The sequence below is a fragment of the Pseudorasbora parva genome, chromosome 21, assembly GCF_024679245.1.
Source record: "Pseudorasbora parva isolate DD20220531a chromosome 21, ASM2467924v1, whole genome shotgun sequence".
In the NCBI taxonomy this organism is placed as follows: Eukaryota; Metazoa; Chordata; class Actinopteri; order Cypriniformes; family Gobionidae; genus Pseudorasbora; species Pseudorasbora parva.
The window spans coordinates 6,616,635-6,633,944 of record NC_090192.1 but is presented as its reverse complement, the minus strand read 5'-3'; the positions used below and the strand labels follow the sequence as shown (position 1 = coordinate 6,633,944).

The 17,310-nt window shown below is 36.9% G+C and overlaps 2 protein-coding genes across 6 annotated transcripts in view; one reads left to right on the top strand and one right to left on the bottom strand.

Moving 5' to 3' along the window:
• Positions 1 to 17,310, top strand: part of tbc1d12b (TBC1 domain family, member 12b) — a 55,184-nt gene that overhangs the window by 16,501 nt on the left and 21,373 nt on the right. For 2 of the 5 annotated variants that reach the window (XM_067430489.1, XM_067430485.1), the window contains exons 3-5: positions 8,778 to 9,224; positions 11,926 to 12,823; positions 14,884 to 14,995. In XM_067430489.1, coding sequence (XP_067286590.1) covers positions 9,221 to 9,224; positions 11,926 to 12,823; positions 14,884 to 14,995 — 1,014 coding nt within the window. In that variant the 5' untranslated portion in view covers positions 8,778 to 9,220. Of the gene's footprint in view, positions 1 to 4,337; positions 4,477 to 8,777; positions 9,225 to 11,925; positions 12,824 to 14,883; positions 14,996 to 17,310 lie in introns of those variants that run through there. The other 3 variants (XM_067430487.1, XM_067430488.1, XM_067430486.1) reach the window with 3 other exon arrangements.
• Positions 4,171 to 5,780, bottom strand: drd6b (dopamine receptor D6b). Its single transcript, XM_067430490.1, is given in 2 exon segments — positions 4,171 to 4,494; positions 4,497 to 5,780. Coding segments are annotated over 2 exon segments (1,311 nt in total). The 5' UTR covers positions 5,617 to 5,780; the 3' UTR covers positions 4,171 to 4,303.

Genomic DNA, 17,310 nt, shown 5'->3' with positions numbered 1-17,310 from the left:
ATGACCTGCAGCCAGGAATCATGTTTTCTGACATTTATATGAGCCCAATTTCGACTCCAGGGAAATACATAAAGCAAATTTGCCTATAAAAGCTTTTTTAGGTATAGATCTAAATCTGGGTTATCACTTATATCAATGTTATCGGCATATCATCCAGCCCTAAAACTTTTATAGATTTTATCAGTGTTTATTTAAAAGCATTTAATTATAAGAATGTATGATTGTTAATATAGTTCATTAATGATTTGTCAGTACAATAAATAACAATACAATATACGTATAAGGTAAGATTTTACTATAAAATTCAAAATATTGACACACAATGATAACTGCAAATCCACGTTTCGCTGATCCATTTGCTTCTTTCGGCAGTCTGTAAAATATACCTCAGGTTTCATGTCAAATCTATTTGTACAGTCAATCTCAAAGATCTTTCTTTGTATTAGATGTGGTTTGTGTTTTTTGCTCCATTCACACTGAAAACCAATGTGGCCACTCATTCTTTTTGCCACTCAGTGGGCGTAACCGCAGTCACTCTGGCCGACGGTGACATTGCGTGCATACCCTCTATTCCCTGTTTTGATCAGTTCTTTGTCTGTTCTCATATCATTTCCCTGTGATTTTCCTATGTCATGTGTATTTTTGGATTAAAAACTGTTTCCTTGAGTTATTCTGCTTTGTGTGATAGTTATAGCACCCACATGTGACTATACTTCCTGAGCCCTGAAGGACTTTGGAGTGACCACTCAGTGTATTTACTTGAATTTCTAAGGGTATAAGAGATGGTCAAAACGCACTCTCAGCAAAAAGACAATTCACTTATACTGTGTAAGTGTGTAAGGTAAATTTAGCAACCAATTACTTTTCTTCCAGCTTTTTCCTTCCCCCTGTGCTTGTTCCTAAATCCTTCCTCGTCACATGCAGTCATTACCTTGAACCGAAATGGTACCGCACCATGACTAAATTGCTGAATTAATAGCTTTTTGTCTAAGTTCAAGAGTTTACACAAGGCATTTTGCCCTCAAAGTTTCCACAAAGATTACTGTGTGTGTGTGTGTGTGTGTGTGTGTGTGTGTGTGTGTGTGTGTGTGTGTGTGTGTGTGTGTGTGTGTGTGTGTGTGTGTGTGTGTGTGTGTGTGTGTGTGTGTGTGTGTGTGTTTCATCTCTGCAGGTTTCATTGATTAGAGGTTTAAATTTTCCTTTCCTTTTTTTTTACTCCCAAGTGACATTCATCTCTTAATACTGTGGTAATTAAATGAGCAATTATCTTTAACAAGCCTTTTCAGATTTGCATCTAAACACAACAGAGACCCACTCCAATCTTTTTTCTGCATTTTGTTTTATCAAGTCTTTTAATATGGCAGGAAGGTTTTTTTTCCGTTTTTTTCTGATGAGCGCCTCATTATAGTAGTTGTGTGCCTTTCTCAGCATTATGACAGTACAGTATTTGTGATCTGTTTTAAAAACATGAAAAGCATAATGACATTTTTAGGTATTTTCAGACAAAGTTCTAAAATGACTGCGGTACATCTGAAGTACATCATATTTCTTTTAATGTGTGTATGAGGATCTATTGACAGAAAGGCATTATAATATACTATATAACTTTGTTTTCAGTGGTGTACAAAGATCTTCCATAATGAACCGTTATGTTTTTATTACCTAAGAATGCACCATTTCTATCTATACACACGTGGGTCGCCTTACAGTGAACTCGCCATTTTTCACCGCCATGTTTCTACAGTAGCCCTATATGGACAAACTTTTCTACAGAGCGCTAGTAACTCTGGCACAATCTTTGTCCTGTGTGGGCCACTGTAGCTTCTCTATGTGCTTCGAAAGAGAGGGGTGAGTGGTTGAAATGTACAAGCTCACCACTAGATGCTGCTAAAATTTGCACACTGCACCTTTAACTGATGTTTTTGGAGTCGGCATGTAATGATATGGTTCTTATGTGTATTAGGGGAATAACATTCCTTATTCCCGTTTTGTTATCCAGGATCAGGTAATTGGAATGAACAGGATATGATCACCCTGATCCAGATGCACACTTTTTCAGATTACCAAATCTGGTGTGCCACTGCTTCAAATGGGGTTTTTCACAATGTAGGCTGCTAGCTATAAAGAGCAACAGATATTTGAAGAGTCAATGTGGGTCCCTTTAAGTGTTTTATTTGAATATAAGGAAAACCACATAAAACATCCCCTTCTAGTTTCAATTTTCTTTAAACAATCAGACCCCCCACAGAAGCACTAAAGGGACATGGTGATTGAAAAATATGAAATTAGTATATATTTTAATGCCTTTGTGTTCTCTCGCAAAAGTTTTACGTTCCCCCCAGAAACGCTGCGTTCATTCGCAAATAACTTTCTAAAACGTTTTTAAAAAGTAAATGCAAAGTTTCTCGGGGGAACGCAAAACATTTGCAAGAGAATGCGAGAGCATTAAAATATTTTTTTTTCTCCCATCTCATGTTTTTCCCCCATCACCATGTCCCTTTAGAGTTTCCGTAGCCCCTCATGTGACCGCAGCAAAAACAAACAAATATACATGCAATAAGGGATGCAACTGTTATGTTGTCAAAATCTATTTTTGCTTCACTGTACAGTACGGCTTAATATAGCCTAGGGCCAGTTGTTCAAAAAGTTTAATCTTATATCAGAAGAAGATTTCCCCATGTCCCCATTTTTCAAAAGGCTTATAAATCATACAGGATGAGGTTTTTTGATAAAGTAAAAATGCCGAATGTTTCCTGTGATAGGTAGGTTTAGGGGTAGGTTTAGGGGCAGGGGGGTTTAATGTACAGTTTGTACAGTATAAAAACCATTAGCCTACGTCTATGAAATGTCCAAACATTTCACAAAAACAAACGTGTGTGTGTGTGTATTTTTTGACTAGTTTAAAAGTTTTATTACATTCGTGTTCCGGAAATCCACCTGCCATCAATATAATCCTGATTTTGTTTTTTTGTTTTTTTGATCAAAGGTCAAAAAAGTTAACCTTACAATGCCAATCTTACGGAAAAGTTTGACCAACACAAACTGATGATTTGATCCAGATCAAAACCAAGATTGAATTTTGTGATCTAATCGGATTTCAGAATCTTTTTTTCTTCTTCTTTTGAACAACCCATTTTCAAGATTTAATCCAATCCAAAAACTGGATTACTTTTGAACAACTGCCCTCTGATGTCTATGTCTACTTTATGTCTTTAAACGTTAAACTAATCAAGAGCAAAATAAAAATATAAATGTGTGTATATTTTACATGGTTTCAATAACAAATTTTTGCATAAATTTTATTTAATTTTTGTCCCTGAAATCCTTCTGCTGGGATCAGGATAATCTAGATTTTTTTTGTATCAAAGGAATCATCTTACTAAAAAAGTTTTGAACAATACAAATTGATTATTTGATCCAAATTCATGATTGAATGTTGGGATCTAATCCGATTTCAGAATCCTTTTTGTATCTTTTTTTAGTTAGCGGCCTCAAATTCTATACTGAAAATCTGCCATGCCAAATCTAATATAAACCTCAAAACAAACTTTTGAAAAATCATGGGAATACTCACATTAATTTCATTCAACTCTTCATTCAAACTGTTTTGTTCATGATAATATTATTTCTTATAAAAATATAATTTTGCATGTCACTAGTGGTCTCACACTTTTGGACCTCAGCTATAAATTTCTTTTAAATTATTATTTGAATAAAATAATGTGTTTTATTCTAAATGAAATATGACCATTTTTTTGACAGATTTGTGACTGCTGAAATTATTGAGGACTCAAAAAATATAGATATTTGAATTGCATATACAATTTCCACTCATTTGCATATGCATCAGTTACACATAATGAAACTGTTAGCTTTAGGCAATATATAAATGGAATGTGTTGGAAGATTGGAAGAAATGTATATATATATATATATATATATATATATATATATATATATATATATATATATATATATATATATATATATATATATATATATATACATTTCTTCCAATCTCATATATCTTCAGTTTGAATACATGCTAAATATTTAAATAAAACCTAGATGCAAATATGCAAAAGCATTTTTTTAAGTGCAGAAATCCTTGAAAAATGAATTAAGTTTTATTAGCTTGTTTATGTTAAATTTTCAAAAGGATGGAAATTTTATGTGCAATTCAAATGCATAAATCTCAAATTTATGCACAAGTATTTTCTGAGTGCATGTAAAAATAAAATTAGGTCATATTACGCATATTAATCTGATGCTATAAATAGGTTCGTGTGAAATGAGGTCAGACTCAACACTCGTCAATCTGACCCGGAATCCCACAGCAGTCGCTCAGTGCTGTGGAGGTGAAGGCCATCATGTCCAGGGAAATCTCCATCTCCCCCTCCTGCTGCTCTAGTGCCGGCAGGAGCGCGTTCCTTTGGATACGAGACGAATCGGACGCGTCCGAGACCTTGTCGAAAGGTAAGTCCATGTGCTCCCGTGAGCGGGGGCCAGAGCCAGGCGCTGCGAGTCGGAAACACATTGCGTGTCCTTGTGGAGCTGAGTGGTGTCGTGATGGTAGGACACCAGCTCGTTGGTGAAGTTCACCGTCTCCACCGCAGAAGACGCGCACAGTCGGTTGCAACCCAGAATAGTGGTGAAGGCTTTGCGGAAATCCGCGTTGAACGCGTAGATGACCGGGTTGAGTGACGAATTGGCCCATCCGAACCACACGAAGATGTTGAAAGTGGTGCTGCTCACGCACAGAGAGTCTCCAAGAGTGTCCAGGTCACAGAATGGCACGATGCAGTTGAGGACGAAAAAGGGCAGCCAGCAGAACACAAACACCCCCATGATGATGGAAAGTGTTTTTAACACCTTAGTTTCTTTCTTAAACGTGCTTTTCAGCGACTGTTCGCTCGCGCAGTCGTGGTGGTTCTGCATGTGTCCGGCTGCCCTTTCCAAAGTGGAGATTCTTCGGATCTGCGTTTGTGCGATCCGATAGATCCGTGTATATGTTCCTATCATGATTATAACAGGGATGTAGAAGCTTATGAGTGAAGATGCAATGGCATAAGTCCTGTTTAGAGTCGCAGTGCAGTCCTCCCAATGTATGGAGAGGTTAAGATGCGCGTTGTGATCCACTGCCCTGTGCCAGTTCAGTCTGACGGGGATGAAAGAGATCAGGACAGAAAGTGTCCAAGCCATCGCGATCATTACAAAGGCCATCCGTTGGGTCATTTTGCGCTCGTAACGGAAGGGGCTCGAGATGGCCCAGTATCTGTCCAAACTGATGATGCACAGATTGAGTATAGACGCCGTTGAGCACATGATATCAAAAGCTATCCAAGTGTCGCAGAAGCTCCCGAAGAGCCAGCAGCCGGCCACCTCGGAGACAGCCTTCCACGGCATGACCAGAACAGCCACGAAGAGATCCGAGACTGCCAGGGATATGACGAAAAAATGAGTGACTTTGGATCTGAGGTGTCTGAATTTGATGACGGCGGCGCACACGAGCGTGTTCCCGAGCAGCGTGGAGAGGATGAGCGCGCAGAGAGCGCAGCCCGTGAGCGCGCGGACACCCACACCGGAGCTGTCCCTTTCAGCACCATCACTCTCCATGGGGCTTTCTCCGGACACAAATCAAATATATCATTTCTGAAGTGGCTCCTCGCGTGACCAGTTTCTCTCTTTCAGACTGAAGCTCTTTTCCAAAAGCTCTCGATATCGTATTTCTGTGCAGCGCGTTCCTTCTGAATATTGCGCAAGACGAGGGAACAATGCACTCTCGCCGCTGAAAAAATACTGAGTTTGATTCTTTATGCAGTTGCACAGAGAGAGAGAGAGAGAGAGAGAGAGAGAGAGAGAGAGAGAGAGAGCGTGTGGGGGTGGGGTGGGGTGGGGGGGGGTCGGTTCCGAGGGGTACGTACAACATAACTAGGTGCACTGGGTATCTATCTATCTATCTATCTATCTATCTATCTATCTATCTATCTATCTATCTATCTATCTATCTATCTATCTATCTATCTATCTATCTATCTATCTATCTATCTATCTATCTATCTATCTATCTATCTATCTATCTATCTATCTATCTGTCTGTCTGTCTGTCTGTCTGTCTGTCTGTCTGTCTGTCTGTCTGTCTGTCTGTCTGTCTCTCTCTCTCTCTCTCTCTCTCTCTCTCTCTCTCTCTCTCTCTCTCTCTCTCTCTCTCTCTCTCTGTCTGTCTGTCTGTCTGTCTCTCTCTCTCTCTCTCTCTCTCTCTCTCTCTCTCTCTCTCTCTCTCTCTCTCTCTCTCTCTCTCTCTCTCTCTCTCTCTCTCTGTCTGTCTGTCTGTCTGTCTGTCTGTCTAAAACAATTTTTTGATCATTATTGGCACCCTTTTATTAAATACTTTTTGCAACCTCCTTTGGCTAAGAAAACAGCCATTCCTCCAGATTCTCCTTCAGATTCCCAGCTCTTCTCTTCAGTTCATCACTCATTCTCTATAGGGTTCAGGTCAGAGAACTGGGATGGTCACAGCAGAAGCTTTATTTTGTGCTTGGTGACAATTTTTTTTTATTTGAATTGTTTTGAGGTTTGTTTTTGATCGTTGTCCTGATGGAAGATCCAACCACAGCCCATTATAAGATTTCTAGCAGAGACTGTCAGGTTTTTATTTTATATCTGTTGGTATTTGCCAGAATCCATGATGCCATATATCTGAACAAGATTTCCAGAACCTTCAACAAAAAAATAGATTTTTTTAACACTGGGGGCTGGGGTATTTTGTATCCCTGTTTGCGCCCATCTGGGGGGGTTTGCTGCCAAAAAGCTCTTTTTATAGTTTCATCTGACTTTCACAGAACCAGCTCCTGTCTGAAGTTCCAGTCGTGTCTGACAACTGAATATGATGGAGTTTGTTTCTGGATGAGCGAGGAGGATTTTTCTTGAATCCCTCCCAAACAACATCTGATGATGTAGGGATTGTTTGACTTTTTCTTCTCTTTTTTTAAAGGCTTTCTGACCCCAAGACTTGACTAATCTCTGTAATTCTCCATCTGTGATCCTTGGAGAGTCTTTGTCCACTCAAATGTTCCTCCTCGGCGTGCATTAAGACCAACACACGTCCCCTTCAAGGCAGATTCACAACATCTTTAGTTGATTGGAACTTCTTAATTATTGGCAGATGGTGCTTTAGTTGTTTTCCTACAGCCACTTTCTCTTTTGTGAAGCTCAAAAATATTTTGTTGCACATCAAAACTATATTCTTTGGCTTTACTCAATGATATTAATGATTAAGGGAATTTGGCCTTTGTGATTCCTCATATACATCCTCCTGTGGAACAAGTATGTCAAGGACGAACAAGGACGTCATAGCTGGACAATTTCGGGTTCCTAGTCACCCGTGTGTGCTAAAAATCTAAATATTAATTGGAATATACTTCAGGGATATTTTACTCAGAAAAAAATTCTAGGGCTGCCAATAACTGTGGCCAACGTGTTTTGGAGAAACGCATTTATTTTATATACTGTGATTTTTATTTTATTTTATTTTTCCTGACTGTCTGGAATGATAGATCAAAATCATAAACTACGCAGATTCATTTTTACAGCCATCTTTGATCATATTTACCAGGGGTGCCAATAATTCTGACCACAACTGAATGCATCTATCAGCTTTATTAGACAGACAGACTGACAGATATCATAAAGCTGAGATGCATGTGTTAAACTTTTACAGTTTTTCTTAATTGCTTTGGCACATTTTTCAAACAGTCTAACCATTCTCTAAACTGGAAGTTCAGCTGTTTACTGGAACATCAGAACTCTATTGCAAGTCTGTAAAATGCAGTTACTCACCCAAAACCTTTAATTCATGCTTGAAAACCTTTATTGTGTTAGTAAATTGGCCAATGCCACCAAAATAAAAAGTGTTTTTGTCATCGTGTGAGCCACACTGCTCAAAAACTTTAAAAGTTTTGTCACCATGGGAATAATTGTTATATACAAATTGAAGTTTTTATTTGTAGCTTTCTATTCTGTACAGTAATGTCATTGTACAGATTTAATGCGCTTGTGGAACACACTGAGCTTTTTACTGTGTACAGATTCAGACAGTGGGTAAAAAATTATGGAAAAGTCAATAATGTAGGACACAAAAATAAATTGATCATTTGTATTTGTACATTTATTTTTTTGAAGAAATGTTACATGTAAGCTTAAATTCACAATTTGTTATTGTTTGACGCTCTATTATGTCTTTCTCACACACATCTTCACCTCTTTCCTATCGCTCTTCAATGACAAGAATGTTATGCTCACATATATTATATACAATATTAAATGTACTTTATAAAACAACTGAGTACGTACAAATATGTACAAATGAGTGTGAGTGATGCTGTTCAGGGTTGTGATGTTCCTCCATGTTCAAAAATGGTGGTAATTCTGTCAGCAAGCTCACTGAATGGATCATTTTGCATGTGATGGCAGTATAAGTTGTGAAGAGTTTGACAGTTTCCCTGAGTATTCACTCATCAGTTTCAATCAACAGGCCATGTGCATTTAGTCATTGTGCAAAATGTAGACAGCTGTACTAACTCTTTTGCACACTTGCGCCAAAACAATTTTCTTAAATCAACAACGAATTCTAATCTGATGTGATCAGCAAATAATAATTGTGCAATCATTATATCCCATTATATGTGTGTGTGTGTGTGTGTGTGTGTGTGTGTGTTCTGTCTGCACAGTATAATATTTTTATATGTATCATTAATGAGTGTTCATTGGATGTCCAGCAGGGGGCGCGTGGAGACTCCTGTTAGGAAATCGTCCAATGACGTCACTGGAATTTCAAGATGGCTTCGGATCACGGTCAGGATACGGACATCTACCGGTCTGAGTCAGGAAAGCGTTTATGTTTTAACGGACATGTCTGTTAACTCACGTTATTTGCATGCTATTAATATTTACCCTGTTAATATGCTGGAGAACAGTCTAAATAGGTGTTATGGGGAAAAAAGAAGTACGGAGTCCAACACTGAACTACAGCGCTTTGGCTGTCAACACACAAGAGGATTTTGAATGAGATGGAAAAGGCTGAGGATGGACCCGTATAGATTTACAACGTAGTTTCCTTTATGTGAGAGCATACTGAGTAAAAAACATTCCTCATTGGGTGGTTTCAAAGGGGTCTAAAGTAGAGGTCACCGTGCTACCATCAGGAATTGGGCTGCGGCCGATGGGTATGTATGTAACGTTACAGTCTCTTGCTATCATAGAGTGCGTTTTGACAGTAATGCAGTAATGGCTATGTTTTAAAACATTACTGATCTGTTTACATAGACAACATTTATAGGCTTCAACACTGAATGTTCTGATATGAGTTTTATCCTGACGCGGCGCCTGTCATGGCACAAAATGCCAACTTGATTAGCTAAGCTGAATCGAATGTTCGAATCTAACGTTATGATCTAGTTTAGTGTAAGCGGAATCGAATGCACGAACAGAATGTTCAATCATGCCTCAAAATACTATCGAGAATTCTAAACGTGATTATGATGTTCAGCAAAGCTGAATTTACACGTTCCAAACTGTATGCTTTTCAAAAAAAATGGAATTATAATGCAACAAAACACTGAATCGAATGAATGCTAGTCTGCTAAATCAAATTTTCGAACCAAATGTTGCAAACGCAATTATGATCCCCAAAATTGTGAATAGAACATTACCAACATTTTGATGTTCATTAATCCAGAATTTAACATTATCAAACTGTGCCCAAAAGTGCTGAATCGCATTGAAGTAAATGTTTTACTGTGCCCCAAAATACTGAATACAGACTTTCTAAATGCAATAATGTTAAACTGAATCGAATATTCGAATCAAATGTTACAATCACGATTATGCGGAATCAAATACACAGATTAAACGTAGATCATGACCCAAAATACTATCGAGCATTCTAAGCGTTTAACAAAACTCTGAATCGAACATTCCAAACTTGATTCTAATGCTCAATTGAATGTCAAATGTTACAGTCTCGATTATGTGTAATCGAATGCACGAATGGAATGTTCTTCATGCTCCAAAATACTATACCAATCATTCTAAACATGATGTTCAAAAAAGTTTAATTTACACATTCCAAACAGTTATGATGTTCAAAGAAAATCGGAATCGGATGTACCAATAATGATGTTCCAAATGGAATAATGATGCAACATAACACAGAATCAAACATTCCAAACTGGATTTAATGCTCATCTAGCTGCTGAATCGAATGTGCAGGCAAACGTGAATATGATGCCCAAAATGCTGAATTTAATATTTCCAACATTTTGTTTTGTAAAAAATCTGAAAAGAACATTCAAGTCCAACTGGGGCTTAAAATACTGAATCACATGCTTGAATTGAATGTTTGATCTTACCCCACAATACTGAATCAAACTTTCAAAATGCGATAATGTTAAACAAACTGAACAAGCTGTTATGCTGTCTGAAATCCAGAATATTCCAGAGATTATGACATTCGATTATACAGCATGATGCCCCAAAATAGTAAATCAAATGTTCCAAACACACCTATGATATTTAAAAATACTTAACCAGATGTTCCAAATACATACTTAATGCCTAAAATACTGAATCAAACTTTCTAAATGTAAATTAAATGTTTGAATCAAATGTTTTAATCAAAAGTTACAATCGCAGGAATCGGATGCATGGCTGGAATGTTCTATCATGCCCCAAAATACTATATTAAGCATTTTAAGCATGATTATGATGTTAAAAAGAAATCAGAATCAGATGTACCAATACTAGGTTAAATGGATACTTAATAATCAATACTATACTTAAATGGAATTATGATGCAACAAAACACTTAATCAAACATTCCAAACTTGATTCAAATGTTCGAACCAAACGTTACAAACACGATTATGATGCGCAAAATACTGAATGGAATATTTCCAACATTTTGGTGTTCAAAAATCAGAATTGAACACTCAAAAGTATTGAATCACATGCTTGAATTGAATGTTTGATCATTCCCTAAAATACTTAATCAATCTTTCAAAATGTGATAATGTAAAAAAAAAAACAGAACATAAAACATTTTAAATTATCATGTTTAAAAAAAGCTGTTATGATTACCGAAATATTGAATAATCCAGATATTATGAAGTGTGATTATACAGTATGATGCCCCAAAATAGTGAATCAAATGTTCCAAACACACCTATGATCAGTGTTGGGGAAAGTTACTGGGAAAAGTAATGCATTACAATATTGCGTTACTCCCTTAAAAAGTAACTAATTGAGTTACTTGGTTACTTTTTAAGAAAAGTAATGCGTTACGTTACGTTTGCGTGACTTTTTATCACCTTTGTTTTTTATAACAAAAAAGTCATTTTTTTTGCAAATGTAAAGACCTCTTCACACCAAAATTTAAATAATAAATCTCAGGCTGAGGTAAAAATGCTAATTCACGCATTTACAATAGATCAAACAAACCTTTCAACTACAATAACCATCATATTTTCACTTACTCTTGATTTTTCTCAACATGGGGAGAAGAGAGCTGTCAGTCAAATAAATGTAAAAAAGTAACTCAGATCATTTTTTGTAAATTTTACAAGTAATGCGTTACTTTACTAGTTACTTAAAAAGTAATCTGATTACGTTACTCAAGATACTTGTAATGCGTTACCCCCCCAACACTGCCTATAATGTCCAAAAAAATACTTGATCAGATTTTCCAAATACATCCTTAACGTCTAAAATACTGAATCAAACTTTCCAAACTTGCCATGATGCCCTAAAAACACTGAATCGCACCCTAAAATGCTGTCTGCTAGCCTAGGTAGAGCGCTTGGCAGGATTTGAACCAGCATTTTACTGTGTATATTTTGAAAGCACCCATTCATATTGGTTTTATTTTAGGTTATCCACCCACTGGGGTCCAGAAGTGCAGTGCCGCCTCCGAGCATAGTGGTCTTTCTGTATATTCACCTGTGAAGCTGATGGTGGAGTCATCTTCCTCTGGAGGCAGGGGTGCTGATGAAGGCAGACCACCTCCCGGCATCTCAGATGTTACAGACAGGCAGGAGAACATAATGCAAGGCATGTTCTCTCACACTGGTACAGCGCAGAGAGAGAAAGGCCCATCGCAGGGAAGCCAGGACCACGAGGTGCCAGAGTCATGTGATGAAGTAAAGCATCAGACCAATACCCAGCCATGTGGCACTAAGCTCCCAAATGGACATGCAAGCCACAGTGCGCATGAAGTGACCGAACGCGACTTTCCAAATTCATCTCATACTGCAAAAAGCTGTTTGAATTCTAAAGATGACCGTATGATGGCAAACGGTGAACTGTCAGCAGGTTCCAAAGGTGGTGCCGTTGATGCTGTTTCTTCTGCGTCTCTGATAAACCAGTCACACTCTGAGTCTGAAGTAACTCTAGCATCTCAAGATGGAGCTGAGGACAGATCGACCAAACGCTGTTCAGATGCCCAGGATTCAGTTTTCAAGTCGACGCATGATGATGAAGGAGAGCCAGCCAGTCCGTCAACTCGAAAACACTCTCTCAGGACGTTTTCATCTAGCTCTTTCTTCAACACTGACTCTCCTCCTCTCAGTCCAGATGATGACGAGACCTTTTCCACATCAGATGGACCTGATGACTTAAGGTTCATGGACGTGAGTCTGAATTCCAGGAACACTTATGAAATCAGCCGACGTCAGAGCGCCCCGGACAACATCCCTGGTGTGTTGAGTGTTGCTGCCGCAGATCTGACTCTCGGCGAGAGGAAACACGGCATCTCAGACATCTTTAGCAGGTATTGGCATGCTCTACAATTTCGCTTTTTCTAACAAACCTTTTGAGAAAATTGTTACATTTGAGAAACACAAACCAGAGGTATATTATCTGAAAGATAATTAGATTGTTTTAAAGATGATGTATGAGTTTATTAGAAGTACAACTTTATGATAATGAAACAAAAAATCTAGAAATCTTTTTATATGGTTTTGACAATTTTTATATATATTTTATAGAAAGTTAAAAAAAGATATATATATACACATTTCTTTACACCTTCAATACATGTAAGTGCACACACATCTTAATTGTTATTTTGAAACTAAGCTTATATATTTATTTTTTTCAAGGCAAAATATTTTCCACACAAATCATGAATTATTAATTATACGTCACATTGACATTTTACAACCTCAACTAATCTTGCCTTATCAAAAAAAGGTCAAATTATCTGTTATTTTAAGAGACTTATTGACCTTTTCACACAGTCATAAGGGTCTACAGGGGTCCTCTTTCTGGTGTAATTTAATTTTTCTGTTTTTATTCTGCATGTTAACTGCATTATTAATAATTGCAAATATTAATAATAAAGGGATAGTTTACCCAAAAATGAAAATGACCCCATGCTTTACTCACCCCCAAGCCATCCTAGGTGTAAATTTTATTTATATTCTTTTAGATGAATATAATCAGAGTTAATTAAAAAATGTCCTGTCTAATCTAAGCATCGGGGGGGGTTGTGAAGCATAATTCTCAGCATAATCGTGATTGTTTGTTTCGAAGGCCTTTTGAAGCGAATCAATTAATTTGTGTAAGAAAAATATACATTTTTAAAACTTTATGAAGTAAATAAGCGTAACTGGTGGACGTGTTGTCGGATGTAGTGCAAGTGTTTTGAACTTCTTTGTAAGTTGAATATGGAAGGCAGTCTACCGGAAGCTATATATTTTTTACTTTATAACATTTTAAATATGGATAATTTTCTTACACAAACCCATCGATTCATTTCAGAAGGCCTTTATTATCTCCTGGAGCTATGTGGATTACTTTTATAATGGATGGATGCACTTTTTTGGGATTCAAATTTTGGGCCTGCATTCACTATATGCCATTATAAAGCTTGGATTAAACAGGATTTTTTTTTTATTTTAACTCTGACTGTATCTGTCTGAAAGATGAATGTCATTTACACCTAGGATGGCTTGGGGGTGAGTAAATCATGGGCAAATTTTCAGTTTTGGGTGAACTATTCCTTTAATCCCTTTTTTTTTTTTTTTAGAATAAGTTTGTAAAACTGTGTTGTTCATTACAAATTTGACCCCAAATCAAACATTTGTATAATGTTATCACCCACGTCATTCCAATTCTTTATTATTTTCTTGGTTCAATGAAATACAAAAGGACATGTTAATTAACTCTTCTTTTCCACACAACAAAAGTGGATGGTGATAATATATTCCCTAGCTCCGAAAGGACAAAACAGCATCATGGAATTACTAAATCAACATCCACTTTCACTTCATGGAAAGGTGCAGATAGGACATTCTGCTACGTTTTTTCTTTTGTGTTTCATGGAACAAACAAAATAATATGACAGCGTAAGTAATTGATGATAATAAAGTTTGACTTTTAGCTCGACTGTCCCTTTAAACTGTCATGTTGCTTCAACAAATGAAGGCCTTTGTTCAACACGTAACAGGTTTGGACATGGATTCTATCTTCTTCCAGTTATTGAACTGACAATGAATTTCCTCATATCTTAACGATGCTTGTTACAGCTGTCCTAGATTTGATCTCAGCTCAAAAGCTCTGCTTCTGCCAACGCCTGCAAAAAAGAGGAACGTTTTTCAAAATGTCATGCTTCGTGTTTAAATCAACTTGTGCTTTATCTCAGTTCACAAGCTGTCGTGGCATTCCTCTCAAGTCATGTGCCATTCAGTCACTGACTTACCCTATCAGGGTTATCTTCATACTGTGAAGCCAAAAAACCACATTCAAAACTGGCTTGGGCACTTGCACTTGTTTCCAGTGTATCGTATTCAGATTTTGACAGATGCTCTGTGATGATGCCTTTGGCAGAAATTTGTTCTCCAGAAAGCAGAGGGAGGCCCAGAGTGCACCAGGATGGAAACTCTTTGGAAAGGTCCCGTTGAGAGAGAGTCCACCCAAAGCCTCCAAAACCATACAGCAGGTCTGTTTAAACCTCATTCATATTGAGAGTGGACATACATCTAAATCGAGCAACATAAGACAGAATGTCGTAAAAAGTTTTATAGATATTTTAAATAGCTGCTTTATTAATGTTAGTTAAAATAAAATCAAAATGTAATTTTGTAATGTAATCCAATCAAATCAATTCAGTAGGATTAAGTGTGTTTATATATATATATATATATATATATATTACAGTAATTACAAATATATTTAAATACATGACAGACGTTTCATGACATTTTAGTATATATATATATATATATATATATATATATATATATATATATATATATATATATATATATATATATATATATATACATACTAAAATGTCATGAAACGTCTGTCATGTATTTAAATATATTTGTAATTACTGTAATGCTGTTGTAATTTACTACACTTTAAAATATATTGACTTTTAGCTCTTCTGTCTTCAGAAAGTAGTACATTTAGGGGGGTGTTTATTTAATTAATATATTATTTGCAAGTACAGTTTTTAAAAATATGCTTTTAAGATTTGAAGAGCACATTCAGTGCAATTAAGCACACTTCACAGCATTATTTCCTGTTAAATATAATTTAATTCATTAAATGAATATGTCATGGAAGACTTTTATAAGGAGCATGATCCAAAAAAACAGTTGCACGTTTGCTGGTGAGGAAGTGAAACATTACATTGGTTTAAATCACAGAGTACAAAGAATAGTCTTAAGTCTGAAAAACTTTGTTGACCAGTGACTGAGAATCAGATAATTCCATTGTCAATGAGACCATTTTTAAAAAAATAATGTTTAAGAATAACTATTGAAAAGTTTATTTTTAACTTAAAATAATTAGTTCACTTTAAAATAAAAATGACCCCATTATTTACTCGCCCTTAAGACATTATAGATGCGCATGACTTTCTTCTTTCTGATGATCACAATCAGAGTTATATTAATAAATATCCTGATGTTTCCAAGCTTTATAAGGGCAGTGATGATGGGGTCCATTGAGTTTAAAGCTCAAAAAGGTGCATCATAAACATCATAAACGGCTCCGTTTAAAATGGCTCAACTTGCGCAGAAAGTGTAATGCCTCTCGCAGTTCAAAATGCTTACTCTATGTCCTGCATCATACATCGCATCAGTTACACTTTTTCTGTAAGTTGAATACAAAGTGGTGGTCTGGAAGCTAGATATTTTACTTTATAAAGTTTTAAGTATGGATATTTTCCCTATTGCTTCAGAAGGCCTTTATTAACTCCCTAGAGCTGCGTGGAGTATGTTTATGATGGATTGATGGATGTTTTAAACTTCAAACTCAATGGACCCCATCACTGCCATTATAAAGCTTGGAATCGTCAGGCTATTTATTAATATAACTCCGACTGTGTTCATCAGAAAGAAGAATGTCATACACACCTAGGATTGCTTGAGGGTGAGTAAATCATAGGGGAATTTTAATCCTTTAAGATTAACTGTATAGCTGGTACATTTTCTTAGTTCGCTTAACTTTAGAAGGTGTGGGGAAGAAAGAAAAAAGGTGTTTTAAAAAAGAATTTTAGCTGGTTTCACATGAAGCCTTTGCTAAATTAGACAGAGTTCTGCTTTTGGTGCCTTTTTTCAAGGAAGCAGAAGACAACTCTGCCAGCCATGCATGTCTAACCAGAAACAATTCACTTCATTTCACCAGACCCCTTTGTACGGGTTTCACTTCTGTTGTTTAGGAAAACAGTACAAGCTGTGCTACCTCTAAGTTCTCTAAGAGATAGTGTGTTCGTCTAAAGCCCTGTTTACATCTGGTATTAAGATGCGTTTTGGTCAAGCGGCGACCTCCCGCAGTTTCTGTTGAAGCCAATACATATGTAATTTAAACTGCAATTCCTCGACAGGCTCCAGAAGGGAGCAGAATCTCATTGAGCCCCATGTTAAAATGCCCAATTTACAGCCTGGTACAAATTGTGGTTTTGGTCTATACGACTAATTTTTCCCTTCATGACAACTGTGAGGGGGTGAATTTTTTTAATAACTCATTCGTTTACATTATATAAAGCCTTAAAGTTCTGCATAATTAAGGGCGTGGCCACTTTGTGTGACAGGTGGATAGTCATTTATCCGGTGCCTGTTAGGCATCACATCCCCTCAGCTCCGCCCATGTCCCGCCTCTTTGGCCATTTTCTGTTATCTGTGCGTCACGCACGATGACGTGCTGCCAAGATGGCAACGGCCAACTCATCTCTACTTTATTCTTCAAAACTGCTCTTCAGAATCCTATTGGTGACGTCACGGACACTACGTCCATATTTTTTTA